The sequence below is a fragment of the Anarhichas minor genome, unplaced genomic scaffold (assembly GCF_050575085.1).
Source record: "Anarhichas minor isolate MPS153535 unplaced genomic scaffold, ASM5057508v1 ptg000073l, whole genome shotgun sequence".
Taxonomy (NCBI): domain Eukaryota; kingdom Metazoa; phylum Chordata; class Actinopteri; order Perciformes; family Anarhichadidae; genus Anarhichas; species Anarhichas minor.
This window is the reverse complement of record NW_027466519.1, coordinates 2,070,696-2,087,633: the sequence shown is the minus strand read 5'-3', so window position 1 is coordinate 2,087,633 and position 16,938 is coordinate 2,070,696. Positions and strand designations below refer to the sequence as shown.

At 41.8% G+C, this 16,938-nt stretch overlaps 2 protein-coding genes across 2 annotated transcripts in view; one reads left to right on the top strand and one right to left on the bottom strand.

The window, feature by feature from the left end:
• Positions 1-4,879, top strand: part of grin3a (glutamate receptor, ionotropic, N-methyl-D-aspartate 3A) — a 41,404-nt gene extending 36,525 nt beyond the window's left edge. The window contains exon 10 of the mRNA XM_076079822.1: positions 4,330-4,879. Within this exon, the coding sequence (XP_075935937.1) occupies positions 4,330-4,879 (550 nt within the window). The remainder of the gene's footprint in view (positions 1-4,329) is intronic.
• Positions 4,880-8,845: 3,966 nt separating this feature from the next.
• Positions 8,846-16,938, bottom strand: part of plppr1 (phospholipid phosphatase related 1) — a 29,369-nt gene continuing 21,276 nt past the window's right edge. Inside the window, exons 4-7 of the mRNA XM_076079864.1 lie at positions 15,343-15,593; positions 13,967-14,143; positions 9,438-9,569; positions 8,846-8,968 (exon numbers count right to left, since the gene is read on the bottom strand). Coding sequence (XP_075935979.1) covers positions 8,936-8,968; positions 9,438-9,569; positions 13,967-14,143; positions 15,343-15,593 — 593 coding nt within the window. The 3' untranslated portion in view covers positions 8,846-8,935. The remainder of the gene's footprint in view (positions 8,969-9,437; positions 9,570-13,966; positions 14,144-15,342; positions 15,594-16,938) is intronic.

Genomic DNA, 16,938 nt, shown 5'->3' with positions numbered 1-16,938 from the left:
AATGTCTGTTTTGCAAGCACTATACAGATGATTTTCCCATTCAAGTTGTATGAGATTATGTGCCGTAAATGGCTGCAGCTGTGGGTCGGTTACATGAAAATATACGTGCTGCATATACACCTGTTTCATCAGCATAATAAGAAGGAGGCATTGTGTGACCGAATGGAGCATATGTGTGAAAATGAAATTGGCTTTTAAAACGACTACTTGGGATGGAATCGTAACGTATTTCATTTCTGCGCTAACAAGGATGTAGAAAAGCCCAAAGGCGTCACAGAAGTGTCTGCGAGCATGAGGAGCGGTGTTTGTAATGCCACGAAACACTCTCCGATATCCAATTAACATCTTGTGATTTAGTATCAAACGCGGTGTAAAGGTCATGTAGCTCTATAGAAAAGACCTGTAACCGACACTAAAACAAGATCATGTCACTTCTAAGTTCAGTTACAATTCAGCTGCTATACTCTTTTTGATAGAGAAATTGCGTGGGATAGGACCATTGCTTCCACTGCTTACAGGTATGTAAACTTACTATCTAAGTTAGCGTTGCTTACATTCAAGTTTAGTAAACATTTTCAGGCCACCAGAGCAACTTTGCAGTGCCGAAATAATTGGGCAAGAATTGGGCTTCTTCGTGTCAGTCTTGCTGTGTAATGCTTCTATAGCACACCATCACCCCAATTAGAAAAAAATTGCAATCTCAACATATAAGAGCTACCGTCTACCGCAAGAAGACCAAATTCGGCATTCACGTTTTTTTACCCTCCACAAGGGTGGGGAAGCTGTACAGACCTGCTGGTGGGGAATTCAATATATTTTGCTCAAGGACACTTCAGCAGGGCTCATGTCTTTCTGGTGCACCTGTGTCCTGCTCGTTGAAGGACAGCCTCCCCCCGTTCACTGTGCTACAAGCAGACAGGTATCTGTACTGACAGATGTTCTGGTGAAATACCGATCAGTGGTGAAATATTGCGTTCTAATTCCACAGCGTAAAGAACTGCTGCAGGGAAACACGCGAGCTGTCCTCTTCATAAGCTGCACTGGTTGACAGGAGACAGAAAAGTATCTGGAAGTTGTTCGCCTAGGATTCTGTATCTGGCACGCGTGTCTAACAACTCTGGGTCTGAACAGTAGGTTGCCAGGACATTCGGAAAAACCACTGCTTAAGGAGAAAATCAAAAAGTAAAACGAAATACTGGATACATTTTAATGAGTAGGAGCGACCAGATATCTCTTGAAATAATTTGGAGGAATCTGAGAATAGTGTGGAGGAGGAGGGATCTGGCCTCTCTGAAGAAAAGGAGCAGGAGTAACCTCAGACCCAGCAGTTGAGAAAACTGAAGGGTCTCTCTGTAAATGATGAAGAACAATTGTCTGACTTTCAGTTGTGTGTACATGCTCCTGGCCTCCTCATTGTTTCTACAGCATGTCAAACAAAGAGCTCTATTTGCTATAGTGATGCCGCAGTGAGGATTTGATACCTCGTATGTGTATTTCTTCTTTAATTAACCACCTAAGAAAATAATGATGATGTGAAGGACATCCTAACGTTGCAGAATGAAATAATAATTTGTATTTTAGCCTCCTTTTCATCTGCTAAACACACGTTGCGGTGCGCAGTTCCCTTTAGGACCTTGAGATCATTATTTGTTGTTGGAGTCTCTAACCTCTTTCTTTTGAATATTTTCTGATGAAACGATGTGGGCTCAGTCTCACGGTATTTATTCATATCATGGAAGTTAAAAGATCTCCTCTTTCATATAGAAGTGACACATGGACATCGACATGTTAAGAAAATCAAGTAAAAGGCTGGATGGAAGATAAACAATCAGGAATAGGGCTTTTTGGTTACGACAAGAGGTTCTACTAATAATAAGAACCCTCTTTATTTGTGTTGCACTTTTCAGAGTATAGCCACAAAGTGCTTTCAAAATGAATGAATAAAAAGGAACACGACGAAAACAATGAATGCAAAGCAAAATAAACAAGAAAAAAGGTCAAGATGTATTAAAGAAGCATAACCAGGGACATGTCTGAGGTCTTCAGGCGGCTGTGATTGTCTTAAGACTTACGGCTAAATAGACCTGATAATGTTAACCACATTGCTAAATAGTATCTCTCCTATTGCAGCCATGATGTAAGCACATGGTGCCTTCTTGTCAAAAGGTGCACACATCACTTTGAGATAAGATTCTTTCTTATATTCTTATACTCTCATCCTTCAGCTTAAGTCTGGAGTATCTCATTAGATTCTTCTTGTCACTTCTTTTTTACTACCCATGAAAACACCTTTGATTCAGGGAGTTCTTCAGTTAGGCTTCAATTCATATGAGGTGAATCTCTCTTCTCTGCTCCTTAAATTAAATCATGGTTTCTTCTCTGCTTGCAGATCTGGTCCAAAAGATGTGAAGAGTTTCTTTTTGACAGGGAGTACAGTATATATTACACTGAATTAGTATTTTGCATTTACTGACGTGTGTTCTCATTTTCAGTGATAGAAAGCAAAGAGTGATCTTAGGGGCTTTAAAAAATGCTTACATTTTATCTTCATAAAAAGTTTCTTTATATTGTGGATTAAATCTACCATAAGAATACTGCTAGAATTACTACTTTACCATTTGTATGATTACAATTTTGTCTTAAAATGCAACTTTTCTTGTTTTATTTGTTTGAATAAGAAGTCACGATGTGACTTATGACATCTAATGTATAGCAATTAACTCACCACTGACTCACCACAAAATCGTGTAATATTATTTTAATAAAAAATAAATACCGGAAAGAGGATCATGCGTTAACCAAAACATACATATTGCCATAATAACTACAAATTTGGAATCAATTATCTGGACAGAAGTTTGGTTTTCCTACAAAACATTTTCATTTTTTGGCGAAGCAGAAAAGCAAGAACACAAACTGGTATTTTCTCTGAACCCAACATGACTCCAGCCTTGTGCAATATCCAATCACGTACTGCAGATGCCACTTTCTTTCTGCCTTCCTGTCAAATCCAGACTTTATGTTGCAGGTGTTTTTCACGGCCAGTGCAATCAAAGGAATTGATATGTAACCAAGGACAACCATGGCTGGCTGTTTCTTAAGCTTGTGTAACTTTGAAGCCCCGGTGGAATAGCTTTGAGATCGAATTTTCTCTTTTCATTTTTAAGTTTAAAGGATTTGTCATTTGTCACATGTGTTGAAGCCTGAATGGAACATGACATAAGTGATGTTGCGTCAAACTGACGCCTCACGCCTCCAACCCATGATACTGGTGCTGGAGCTCATTAGCTTGAAGAGGAGGTGGGCCTGCAGGCTGTGTGGGAGAGGTTGGCCGGGTCAGTGCGGAGGAAATTAATTGGACGTGAATTTTTACCAGTGAGCCTCGACAGTCAATGTATTTATTTTTTTGTCTTGAGTTATGTTGTGGGAGGCGATTCACTGGTATTTATTATGCTTATTTGCATCACAACAACAACTGCACAATGTTTATTAGAGGTACTTTTCTAACTTAAAAATAGTAGTTTGAAGCTTAGGGCCACTGACAAAGCGTTCGTATTTGACATGTTAGGAGTGAGAACATGTTGGGGACAATCAACTGGCCCACCTGTTCAGACTACGTTAACCAGAAAGGACTAAAGCCTTGTTTACACCCACACGAGACATTGTGGCGCAGGCCTACATAGATGGCACGTGAGGTACGGGTGTGCACAAAGGCGTTAATGCTCAAGGCCTTGTTCGTTGCAGTATTTTCCGAATCACCGAGGGGTGCACAACAAAATATTCTGTAGAGAAGCTTAGACGTCAACGTATGATACCGGCAAACCACCACGGACCAAACGTGTAACTCCTTAATGCCGACGAGGAATTGAAATTACTGGTAACTGTAAACTCATCAAATATTCATGGTCATACTTTATCGCCTTCATAAATTTGGAAGAGCAAATGTATTTTAATTTTAAAAAACGGTTGAATATCCTGTAAACAATTTGATACAGCTTCCAAGATATTTTCTCAAATGGAGATTTCAAAGATCTCCCGTTTGAAAGCATTTGAAAAACGATTGACAGTCCTAAAAAAAATCCTGAGACATATAAAGTATGAGGCATAATAAAAAGGAATTCATTATTTTCCCTCTTACCGTAATGGGACATTTTGGGGGAACACTTGTACTGCGCTCGGAGAGTGATGCAATCTGAGCCACTGGCTTTAGAATTCAGCCTGGAAAGATGTGATCAGATGATACACATTCTACCACATTTAGATTATTTGGTAAAAAAAACAATCCTAATTGCCACCTGATATTTCTCAATCTATCTGTCTTATCTCCAGGTGCAATGAGGGAAACAACCAGTCAGCATCTTGGAATCCTGCAGAGTCCTCTCACTGCAACAGGCGTAGACAAGAGATGCAGAATGACCTGGAGCACCAATCCTCCCAGGAGCTTCCTTCACCGTCATCCCCATCTTCCCTGCCTCGCCCCCACTCTCTTCCCCTATTGGAGAAACACCCGCCCATAGTGACCAACTCTAACGGTCGCTCTGACCTGTTAGGGCGGGGGTTGGGCCAAGTACTGGGGCCAGGGCAGGGGGGCTCCGGGCAGGGCCTCGCGCGCTTAGGGGTGGGCGACTGCGGCCCCGGCCTGGGTGTGGGCCGGAACCCGATGGTTCAGGAGCTGTCAGAACTGGAGGGAAAAATCCTCGTAATCAAGCAGCAGTTGCAGTCAGCCATGAGGAGGAAGCGAGAGCTAGAACAGTACCAATCAGAAAACCAGCAAGCAAACCAGACTGCATCCAGTCAGCCCACTACGCACCAGTTTGTTCAGTACACCCAGTCCCACCAGCAGACTAACCAACACACAAACACACTCCCAGAGTTCTGAAGCGTTTCTCCTTTGTTCTGCCCAGAGAACCCTGGCTATACATGGGACTTGTTTCCACAACCTCCAGTATAGGTTAAGGAAAATAATGAGTTTTGGAGTTGGAACCTTCACGGATTTCTTGGAGTTGAATCCTCCGCTATAGGCTCAGGAGTTCCCCCTGAACGCTGGACTGAAACTTTCTCCAGGGATCCGATCCTGCTCTGTAACTCCAGTAGAACATTTCCTGACTTCTGGGAACGTGAGATTGCCTTCGATGAGAGGCAGTGGACAAAGGTGAACCAGGGACCCTGAACCAAATCTGTTCTCACTAGCTTGTTGCTGTCACTGAGGCGCTGTGCAAACCTTCCTCTTCTTAACCTCCCTTCCCCCATTTTCTTCACCTCACTGATCCCTTCATTTTTTTTTCCATTAACGTCCATTCCTCCTCCCCTTCCTCTTGTCCCTCTCTTCCCATTCCCTCTATGCCTCGTCTCCTCAATGGTACAGATTTGCTGCCATGGTGATAAACTTGAGCATAGATATGAAGACTGGTACTAAAGATTAATGGGCGAATTCACCTGAGTCATATGTTGAGACTCATTGAGAGTGTAAATGACCTGAAGTTGAACTCATCCATAAATCTTTAAGTTAAGTCATTATGGCCTTGTGCTGAAACCTTGTATCTTTGAGGGGGGAAAGAAAAGGAATACACCTGCTTGTGATTGGTTGATTTTACCGCGGATGGCCTAACGTTTCTGGCCTTTGACAATGCATTTGATGTGGCTTAGGTCATGTTTTTCTTGTGTGTCTTTTTAAGGGTTTGTGGTGCAGTTGTTAAGCGTAAAATCAGAAAAAAAAGATATAAAGCTTCAGCAAAACACCTCTATGTTCTTCAAGAAATCTGGTAGGCATCTTGTGGTGGATCAAGATCTTATTTTAGGGATCACTGTATAATGTTGCCCTGCACTTCACCGATGCACTTCTAGTAGAAAGCTGCACCTACGAGTCATCGGTTAACTTGTCATAGTTTGACTTGTGGTCTGAGTGTTTTTCGTCTTCATAATAGATTCACAGGAAGAAAAAAAAGAAACTGGATGTGAAATAATAATATGGTAATAAATCCAAGAGTCTTCAGCCTTTTCAGTCAGGGACCCACAACAGGAGTTTTATACAACAGCCTCTTGAACTCAAACCGCTCTTCTTGCAATCTCTTGACACAACAAACACAAAACTACCATTCAGTTCTTGGTACAAGGCCATGTTTGAATAGTACATGTAAACATGAATAGACCACTTGTCAAACTCTGACATCTTATTTGAATAAGATGATCATTCACAACTGAGCACACTGAAACAGTCCCTCTGTGACAAGACACGTTTTCTTGCATATTTTCTTTGCGTTTGGATGTGTTATTAAAAATGTACCTCTCCTCTTTGCACTTAATTGAATTGAAACATTTTTGTCTAACTACCTTACACATCATTATGTAATTTCCAATACATATTAGTAAGCAGAAAGTATGTTAGGAAGTCTTTCAGCCTTGTGCATATTTACATTTAAGTTGACTTCTTAATAGATACGCCTCCATAACCTAGAAACAGTTTCAATGCACTATTAAACTCAAGAACTTAAGGGTTGTGCTTTCACATATAAGTAAATAGTGTACAGAACAATGGCTGCCATCCAGCGCAAATCAATCCATCCGTTTATTGAGGATTTATTTGCATAAATATTTATGTATATTCCTGTTTCCAAGTTGGCCATTGAGATTCACCTGCAGTTGCTCATTTCCTCCCATCTAAATTGTTTTCATTATGGTTTAAAAAACACCCTGCAGCTATAAACATAACCCACCCACTCGGAGCTTTGCTTCCCGCCTCGAAACGATATTTGGTTGTTGCACTATTCTCCACTCATATTGCTAGGGGACAGCAATTTGGGCAGGAAGGCATACTCAGAATAGCCAAGGATGACATTTTTAAAACACACGGCATGGTCAAATACTGCCACACACACACACACACAAACACACACACACACAGCTGCTATCTATTTAGCCAGTGTGTCTGCAGGGTAAGCGCAGGCTGTCACAGCTGAAATGAATACCTGACAGAGCAAAAGAGCAAGTGCACTGGCTGAGCCGTCAGCTTCCTTTGTGTCTCTCTGTGTGTATGCCTTGCTTAGCGGTGACATAAACATCACGGACGTCACTGCAGTTGTAACAGGATGAATCAACAGAAAACCTAAATAAGATCCTGGTTTTAGCATATCTAAGCTCACTCTAATACATGTCTGGGTAGCATGTGTGCTTGGACAGGTGTGTGGTGCGGTGTGAAGAGGGAAATATATTGACTTTTTGGGGCCTGTCTTCACCTGAAACTTAATCCCACAATTTTCCTTACTTGTTCTCAGAGGCAATAATATGAGGCAGCCAGCTTTGCCTTTGAAATCGCACACGCTAGTTCCCAAAATAAATGTCAGCTGTGTTTTTTGTTGATGAACAACCCTGAAGGTGCTCTAGTCCTACCAGAAAGTTTCCATTTTATAAACTCATCACATTATGCTTGATTACATATCTGAAGAGCATTTAAAGCATGACTGCCATAATTTGTTTATGACAAGAAGAAGACACCACTTTCATTTCAGTACTCTGACACATAATGAAAAAGACAAGAGAACACATTGTTGCTACTGACATTTTAATTTGTGGTCGAACGAAGAAAAAATATATATGTAGCATTTCAAATGAAACACTTTTTTTTTGTTCTTAAAGTAAAAAAACGTTTATAATCACAATGATAATGAGTATAATTGAAATCATGAATATCTATAAAACATCTTGACCATCTCTCTTCATGCTAGGCGTATCTTCCAATGGGAAATGGAGTCACAACATTGCATCACAATCCACTGGTGGGTCGGGGAGGGAAAGGGGTGCTTCATGGAGGAAAAGTGAAGCAGGAGTCATCAGCCTGGTTTCCAATAAAAGGGGCTAGCCGGGCCTTAAGTAAGTCACTCCAAAGAGCATTTCTTTTTTTCTCTTTTTTTAAATGTACTTTCTAAAGATGTCTACTGCTGTGATTTGTGGTTAAACTTAATTGTACTGCCATACCAGTGAAATGGTCAGATAGATCTGGCACAGGCTAGCCCTACTGGACCTCTCTGTAGAAATAAATCCTATTAACATCACAGTGAATCAGGAAATTGGGGTGAAACACTCTCATAGTGTTCAATTTATTTCATATTCATTGTTGCTCATAACATGGCACTGCAAGTGCCAAACCCCATTTTCTGACTCGGAGGATGTGACTGACTCTTCCTTGTCGTTTCCTCCAAAGGGGAAAGGGTTCATTCCCCAAAACACCTAAACTGATACCAAAACATATCCAGGTTTACACAGCAGGCAAACAGGTCCAAATGGATCATAATAGTCATACAGATTGACAAAAAATCTTTACAAAATATGACCTGACACGGTCAATTAATGTACAGAGAGATAATAAAAACAAGGATTCTGTCTTTTTTTTTCCTGTACAAATGACAAACATCACAGAACGACAACATCAATATTTTTTCCATAGCACATTTTTCAGACTGAGGGGAATAGATGTGGTGAGCGACGTGGCAAGTCACCTGACAGGATGTGATGTAAAACAGGGTGAGTCAGCTGACAGGAAGTGCGCAGGTTTAACACCGTCAGGATAGGCTACAGCACTCGCTCATACAAAATGTACAAAACACCGTCCTCAAACTACAAACAGCGCACCGTGGAGGGAAAATAATGTCCCATGTTTCAAATGGTTCCAAATATCTGGAAAAACAATCTGTGCTTAAGTTTGCCTTGTGATTTTTTTTTTGTCACGGATGCAATAGGTGCGCCTTGGCAGGTTGAATTGAGCATAGCCCAACTAGATGAAAACCATTAGAAACATGTTGTAATTTGTCCCTCGGGTGAATTAAACAGATATATCAGCTATGTTTTTTGTTAAGCATTCAGAGCCACGTGGCATGCGTCCTCGTCATTGTGTCTGGAAGTGCTGTGGAGACGCAAACGTGACCCGGTGCTGCCCCCTTAGTCATGTGACCTCCGTCATCGATGCTGAGTGGTTCTGAAAATGGACGTGGTGGAAGGAGGGGAGGATGGAGATAGAGGTAAAAGAATTGACAGAGATTTAGAAAGAAAGTAGACAGGCGAGGGAAAAAGGCGTGGAAATGGAGAAGTAGAAGAAATAAGTGTCAAACAGTATCAGGGGTGCTCTGTGTGAGGTCGTGTGCGTTTGGGAAGGAGGACAGGGGTGTAGTGCAAAATGTCATGCCTGTATGTTCTTTTGAACATGTGTCATTGCTTTGTGTTGAAAGAAAGAGACAGAAAGAAAGAACACATGGTCAACCAAATATGTGACTGACCCTTTCTCTGTGAATTCTGGGAAATTACAACAAATTGCAGCAGGCTAAATTCTGAAGGGGAGGTTGTTGTAAGCTTACAGTCTTGAGGGAGCTCTTCAAATTAATTGGGAAGCATAATGTGCACCATAGAGATTAGGTTTTTGGGAATCCAGGTTAAGTGTTTTCAAGTACCTGTGCGCTGAGGGTCTCCAGTGGGCTCTCTACACGGGGGAAAGTCATCAGAGGCAGACCACGGTAGTCTTCAGTTTTCTGTTTAGCTGCTGCACTGTGGACGCCTTTGAAGTTGTTCACAACACATATACCCTGTAAGGTATGAGGACAGTTTAACATTAACAGCAAGGTAGGTTAATAATGACTGGCTGAGGTGGAAATGAAGTTTTAGAACGTGAAAGTTAGCTCCTGCTATGACATTCTGTCCGGTATTATGGCTTTTACCAAACCAGGCTGGGTTATTTGAGATAAAGTTTAATTAATCCATGACAAAGTTTTCATTTGAACTAAGCCAAAACATTTTTTTTCCTACCCGTAATCCCCAAAAACTGTCCGAATACATATTTATTTGACAAATCATTGTGACGTCATACAACAAGACGAACAGTCTTCAGCCACGGTAGCAGTCTGTGAGAATGTACTTAGACACAGCAGTGTCTTGAGCTAACTGCCAATTCCAACATGCTAACAATGACAACGCTACTGTAGGTATGCTGCTTACCATGTTCACTGCATAGTGAAGCTGTAGCATGTTTTAGCATGCTAACATTTGCTAATAAGCAGTACAGCTGAGACTGATGGGAATGAATGACTAGGACAAATTTTTAAAAAAAAGAAAAAAATCACCTGATGAAAAGTTAAAAGACCGCCAAACAGATCACAATTCATCCTGAGGGGAAATGAATGTGTGTACCAAATCAATCCAACAGTTGTTGACACTCGAACCCACAAAATTCAATTTGCTGGTGGCGCCAGAAAAGTCAGGCGATTGCCTGGGAAGCATGAATGTCTGAACAAAAATACTTGCCAATCCATCAAATAGTTGCTGACATATTTCAGTCCATACGAATGGGGTGGACCGACAGACTGACATGGCTATCCCTAGAGCCATGCCCCTAGCAGGGCTAACATGTATGCCTTGATGCAGACTTCTTGCACCAAATAATGTGAACAGTCGCACCGCACTGCAGGCTGTCCAAGAATGTCACCAGTCTCTTATTCAATTTTAACTTCCTATTATCAGACAAAGTAGTGTTGTTAAACAACTGCAACAAATGAGACTCACACCAATGTTGAAAGAGAATGTCACCTACGTCCATATTAAAATGACATTACTTGTACATTATATCAGACCGCCTGCCAACCCTAGTGCCACTGCTATTTTAGGCCCCAATTAAAAGGACTTAACAGCACCCATGAGTTTTTTTGGAGAGATGTGACCATTTATGTTGAGCTTCGGAACAGTTATCGCTGTAATATAAAGTTTATATGGGTGTAAAAGCTCAATTAAACATGGTATGACTCTACAAAATGCAGCCATCCTTTAATGCAGTCAAAGGAGATGCTCCTGGTGTTCATATTTGTGGCAGGAACTGACGCCTGGTTTTATGTAAAATTCTTATAATCTACAGTCACTTGTAAATTCAGTTGTTTTTTTGTCAGGATCTTTTAACAGTATAGAAAAACCACCAAGGTTGCTTTACTTCTATACTCCTCCATGGACTGGTTAATCAAAGAAGGCAGCCCGAGAGGGAATCCGCCCCCAGGCCGACCATGCCCTCAGGCAGTGGCAAAGGAGAAAATGAAGCAGGGCGATTCACTGCTGGAAGATGCTCAATGTGTCCTTGTTTGTGGCAGTTCAAGGACAGTGCTGGGCGAGAATGTAAGGGCGACACTCCAGCATCACCGTTTCATTAAAAGCATATGAATGACAGTGAATCTAATGTTGATTAGGTTAAAGCATGGACAACTCAAAAGTACACTCCTTTGTGCTCAACTCTACACTGACACTCATTTCCTGTTGTTTTCACATGACTGTTCATGACGTCCTGCTTGTTTCAAATGCAATTCAGTATGGTTTACACTATCTTGTTTTCTCTCAACTGAAGCGCGTCCGAGTAGATCGGAAAAGACTGCTTTCTTTCGTCTCGTCAGCCATGCTAAGACAGGCCCTGCCAAGCTGCCATCTATTGTCTCAGGTGTCTCCATCACAGCTATTCCCAATGACAGTAAATAAGGTCAGGAACGTTCATTTACGCACAAATTAGCTCTTCTCCCAAGTTATAGCTAAGCCCTATTGGGACTTGGGGAGCGATGGTTTGTCATTTTTAAAACGTGGGTCCCCAAAAAAAAATAAAAGTTTGGCAGACCTGGCACGCAGTCAGCATGTGCCTCTGCTTTGTCTTGGATCAAGTGGACACCTCCATCTCCAACATCATCCTGGAGCTCAACGACCAAGTGCTTAACACTGATCCCTCAATCTGCTGGCTAAGGATAAATCTCTTGTAACACCAAAGGCAACTGTTTGATGTGTCCATTCGGATCTCTTCGCAGCACTGATAGCAGGGGGGGGGGGGGGGGGGGGGGAGCTATACCTGCTGCTTTTTACTCTCCTTGTACCAATTAATTTTCCTCAAGATAGCAGTCCATTATATCGCTTCAGTTTTTTTCAGATGACAAGAACTTTATGATCTTCATCGGGACCATTAGGTCGATGTGAAGGGAGGAGGCTGCCGTCCTCAGTTTGCTGATAAGCTGGAAATGAGCCGATTCAAAACTGCTGAGGCGATGACTGATTTTCTTGTGTCCGTTTCTCCCTGGAGACCACTGACTCAATTTGTATAGATCACTCATTGAAAGCTAATATCATTTATTAAAGATTGGGTCGCTGGGGCTCATCCTCCTCATGGTCCAAGGACAAACCAAGATGAGAGCAAGGTGTGATTACTATACCGCTCACCCAGGAAACTCTGTAACCATCTATTCACACTAAAATCTACCATCATTTGAACATCTTGTGTGGCCCTATTTTGCCCCACAAATGCTCATCCTTCGAGAACCTCACAGTTTTTGAACCCCTCCTCGCCATCCTGTAGGGCCGTCTGTAAATCTTACTGCTGTCTGTTTCCTGTCTTATTTTGAAAGTGAACTTTTCTCGTGTCATGTTTGGTTTAACTTCCTGTTTTTTTGTGACTTTTCCCGCCTTTTTGATTGTCTGCCGCGCCAAGATCAGTTTCACCTGCCGCGAATTAGTCACCTGTCCCTCATTAGTCTGCACTCAACACGCCTCCTACTGACCTGTTCTCACTTCCCTTGTTAGTAGGTCACTATTTATACCTCCTCAGGTCCCTTGTTGGTTTATTTTTCGTTGCTGTAATGAGTTTCTGTTTGCCTATACCCACCAGCTGCCTGTTCGTATCAGTACGCTTTTTATGCCCTTAAAATATCATCCCTGTTTTGTTCAGTGGTGCCACCATGAGGCTGACATTTGTAGTTTTGAGTGAACAGTTACCAGAACTGCCATGTAATTCATGTTCACTAATAATGGTGATGCCTTTACTTTCTCTTTTTCTATCGCATCACCAGGTCAACATTCTACTTGTACAATATTTAGGTGTATGACAAAATACCTGCAAAAACAACGACATTCCCATCAGCCTCGGGACATCAGGTCTTTCACACTAATTCCAGCTGTGAGGCTAGGTGACCCAGCGGCAGTTAACATGTAATGAACACTTTTAAATTCATCTTTTTTTGATTTGTGGTGGTTTCCCTTCAACTTCCTTTCACCTCAATGGGCTGTTCCGCTTCAAACGAGGGTTTCAGCTCTAACCACAGTTCTGTATTTAAACACTTAGCATAAAATCTGATGCTGACAAAGTGATTATAATGTTCAGTGGAAGCCAGGTTGTTTGAAAACTTGATTTAATATCAAAGACAGCGGGACAGGGGCATTCAGGTAGAAGTCTCCTCGATCACCTCTGAATTAAACACAACCACTATTTCAAACTACTGTTTCCCTCAACCTTCTTCTCACTTTCGGTCCTTGTGCCTTTCACTACCCTTCCTCCCTTTGGCTCTTTCAAAGCCAGAGCGACTGCTGCTGTATCTCAGTAGAAATCCAGTATTCACTCTCCTTTCTGCTCTTCTCCTCTTTCCCCCAATCAACCAGTTCATCCTTCCTTGTTTCCCTCCAACTCACCTGTGTCTGAACCTCCTTCAAGCTCAGTATAAACCATGCTTCATCCTCTCCCTCTATCACCTCTTCACAAAGTGCTCTTTTAAGCTTCTTTTGCAAATTAGTGTTTATCAGGTCAGTGCATATGGCTGCATTGTCACACAGCTAACATTTACATATTCAATATATATATATATATATATATATTATGTTGCCTTTACAAACACTTAATAAATGCCACTACACATGAATATAAATTAATAAAAAAATATGTACGCTGTGTAAGAATTTTAAGACCTATATTTGCATAGAACTGAATTTAAAGATGACACCAAAACCATGTTACAGGCTTTGAGAAGGGGTGCAGCCAGAATAATCATTTAATTACTGGTTTGGGTCAGTTCCAAAATGAAGCTGAAAATTTGAAAATAAGTCATGAGCAGAATCCACCTCGGAAGAATCATCTTCACTCTACTCCTCTAATCCCCGCTCCCACACTTCCCCAAACATGTCACTCTTCCGTCGTCCTCACCAGAAACAGAGCAATGGCCGATCCCAGTATAAATCCGGCCACTACGTCCGAACAGTGGTTTCGGTACTCTGAGACTCGGTTGAGGCCGGTGAGGAAGGCTGAGCAGAGAGTGCCCAGACAGAGCACAGGCTTGGCCAGGCGGCTGGACTTGGTCTTGATGGTGCTGGTGATGTACATCTGGACAGGAGGACAGAAGGCAGATTAAATCAAAACACTTTGTGTCTTTCTGTGTCTTTCTCTCTCTTTGGGTAGACAACAACAGAGGCAATCTCATGAAGAGCAACTGGAGGTGTTCCCACAGAAATGAAATCAAATATTTTACAATTTTCGTGAGAGCACAACGCCTCCATTGCTGTTAAAGAAAGATGTCAAAAACTTACATCAGTTGAGTGAAATACCTCTCCAAGACAAAGAGTTTTTTTCACAGAGAATAAAAGATTACAAGATTAACCTAACAGAGGAACTTCCAACTGTGAGTGAAAGCTGTGAGGAGACTGTCAGCATTTAAAAACACACTGTCTTCCTACATATGTTCTCCCTTCTTGAACTTTTACCTCCTCCCACGCCACACGGTGCAAGGAGCTGTGCGTATCAAATCCTCTTTTCATCAATAACCTGTCCTTGTATTGCTCTTGTTCTGGCTGATAAAATCTGCACCTCTTCTCTGTCTTTCACTTTTCAGCAGCTGAGCCCCTCCGTCACTCTGATATCAAATTGCGGCTCTTCACATAGCTCTTCAAAAAAGCCATTCCTCGTGTGTTCCTCCAGCCAATTTTCTAAAAAATGCCTGAATGCACCCTACGCTTGTGTGAAACATTCTTCGACACACTTTCAAGAAATATTTCCTTGCCAATTCCTCCATCAATGATGGATGTGCTATGTAGCACCGTATTACATCAAATATTCCCTTTTATTCAAAGCTTTTTAAAATTACAAATCAAGGGTATAACTTAAATCAATTAAAAGGATCTATTCATCTCTGATTGCTTGGATATAAGTGTGTAAAAGTCCCAAATGAGTAACTCTGGAGCCTCAAGTACACTCGATGACACTGATTTTTAATTAAATGATCTCCCGTTTTGTTGAAGAAAATTAGAAAATTTGGTGGAGAATTTAAAAAAAAGAAAGTATTTTCTAATAATGTAGTACTGATTTAAATAAACAGAACAACGACAACAAATGTTTCTATATTCCAGAATACAGTTACTATATGTATAAACAGTTATAGCCTGAATTTGATATTCTGGTATATTTACTTAGATTTGCAACAACTCAAACATAATTTAGACAACAAACTGCTAAATTAAAGTTGTATCTATTAATTCAGTGAAGCAGCTCTTAATCCTCCACAGTTAACCCGAGTACATTCTTCTCACCGTCAGGTAAACGGCAGAGTACACACTCAGCGAAGCGTCCTTGGATGGGAACGACCGGCGAGCGTTCTCCACAACAACGGGGTTCCCGGTGCAGATGTTGCCGTTGACGATGAACTGGTGATTAAAGCGGCACTCGGTGCCGGTGTAGTTGGGCTTGCATACGGACAGGAAGTACGGCGAGAGGCCTCCAGTCACCACCTGACCCGCGTTGACGAAGATGTCTGTGGCAAACAGGCCGAACGCAAACACACCTGGGGCACACGGACACACAATTAGACTTTATAGCACATGAAACCACACAGCAAAGTAAAATGAACACATAAACACAAAGCTTTAAAAGCTTCACACGCGTTTCCCTCTTCACGCGTGGTGCAGTCACCTTGTATCCGAAGTTAAATTGACCTGTGACTATCTGGCTCCCAGCACTGGCACACAAACCAACTGTAAACCCCAACTGTCATGAGGCAGTGCTCAACCCCAGAATATCCACGGTTAGTATTTTACCCGGAAAAATGCTGGAATCTAATGAAGTTAATACAGAAGGAAAGAAGAGTGGACAACATGCAAGGAACAAAATATAAACAGAACAAAAGCATCTAATATGAATGATTGCACTGACACTTTCAGCCCACCAACCCTGACCAATGTCTGCGTCTGCATTTCGTTTGCTGTGAAATATGACTGCTTATTATCTGGCCTGCTTAGCCATGAAATTACTCTGCTTTGTATTCTCATCCGGGGGGGGGGGGGGGGGGGGGGCTGCAGAGGGCTGAGGTGTGGTAGGGTTTGGTTGCCAGTGAGGGTTACAGGGACATGATTGTGTGAAGGGCATCATTGAGGGAAATAGAGAAGGGAAATTAGGGTGAGAGGAGATGGGAGGGAGCAGGAGAGCGGGAAACTAACAGCCTCAGTGATCCTACACATTTGAGAGATTGTTTGGCAGCTGACGGAAATATAAATCACGCCAATGGCCGCGAATGAATCTCTGATGAGTTTTATTATAAATTGAAGGGATATTATTTAAAAAATGAACAATACAGTTCTGATTACGCCACTTAAGTCCAGCAAACGACCTCATTTACCGGAAAATATAGCAAAGAGCCTGTCAGTTTGCCCAGCGCTACTCAAGCGTTGTGGAAAAGTGGCTGCAAAAAGTTAAATTCAAAGGTTGCGTGGGGCGATACACCTTACCTATAATTGCGATGTAAAGCTTTTTGATATGTTGCCTACAATCCAACATGATTTGATTTTGTTTCATCGGCTGATGTCGTTTTAGAGAGAGTGTAGTAAACGCATTACAGCTGGAATCCAAATTGGCTCCTTTCAGTAACTGAATTTCGTTCAGATCGACCAGTTTGCTGCACTTGAATTGAAAATCCACGACCAGCAAGTTTACCCACCTATTCAGATTCAGATTCAGATTAAATCAAAGCAGATGGTTCCAACTACGGCCACACCAGATGCACAACATGACATGGCCAGTTCTAATTAAGCCGCACATGTTCTCCCTGTGTGAGGGTGGGTTTTTATCCAGGTCCCCTGACTTCCTCCCACAGTCCAAGACATACAGGTTATGTTAATTAGGGACTCCATTTC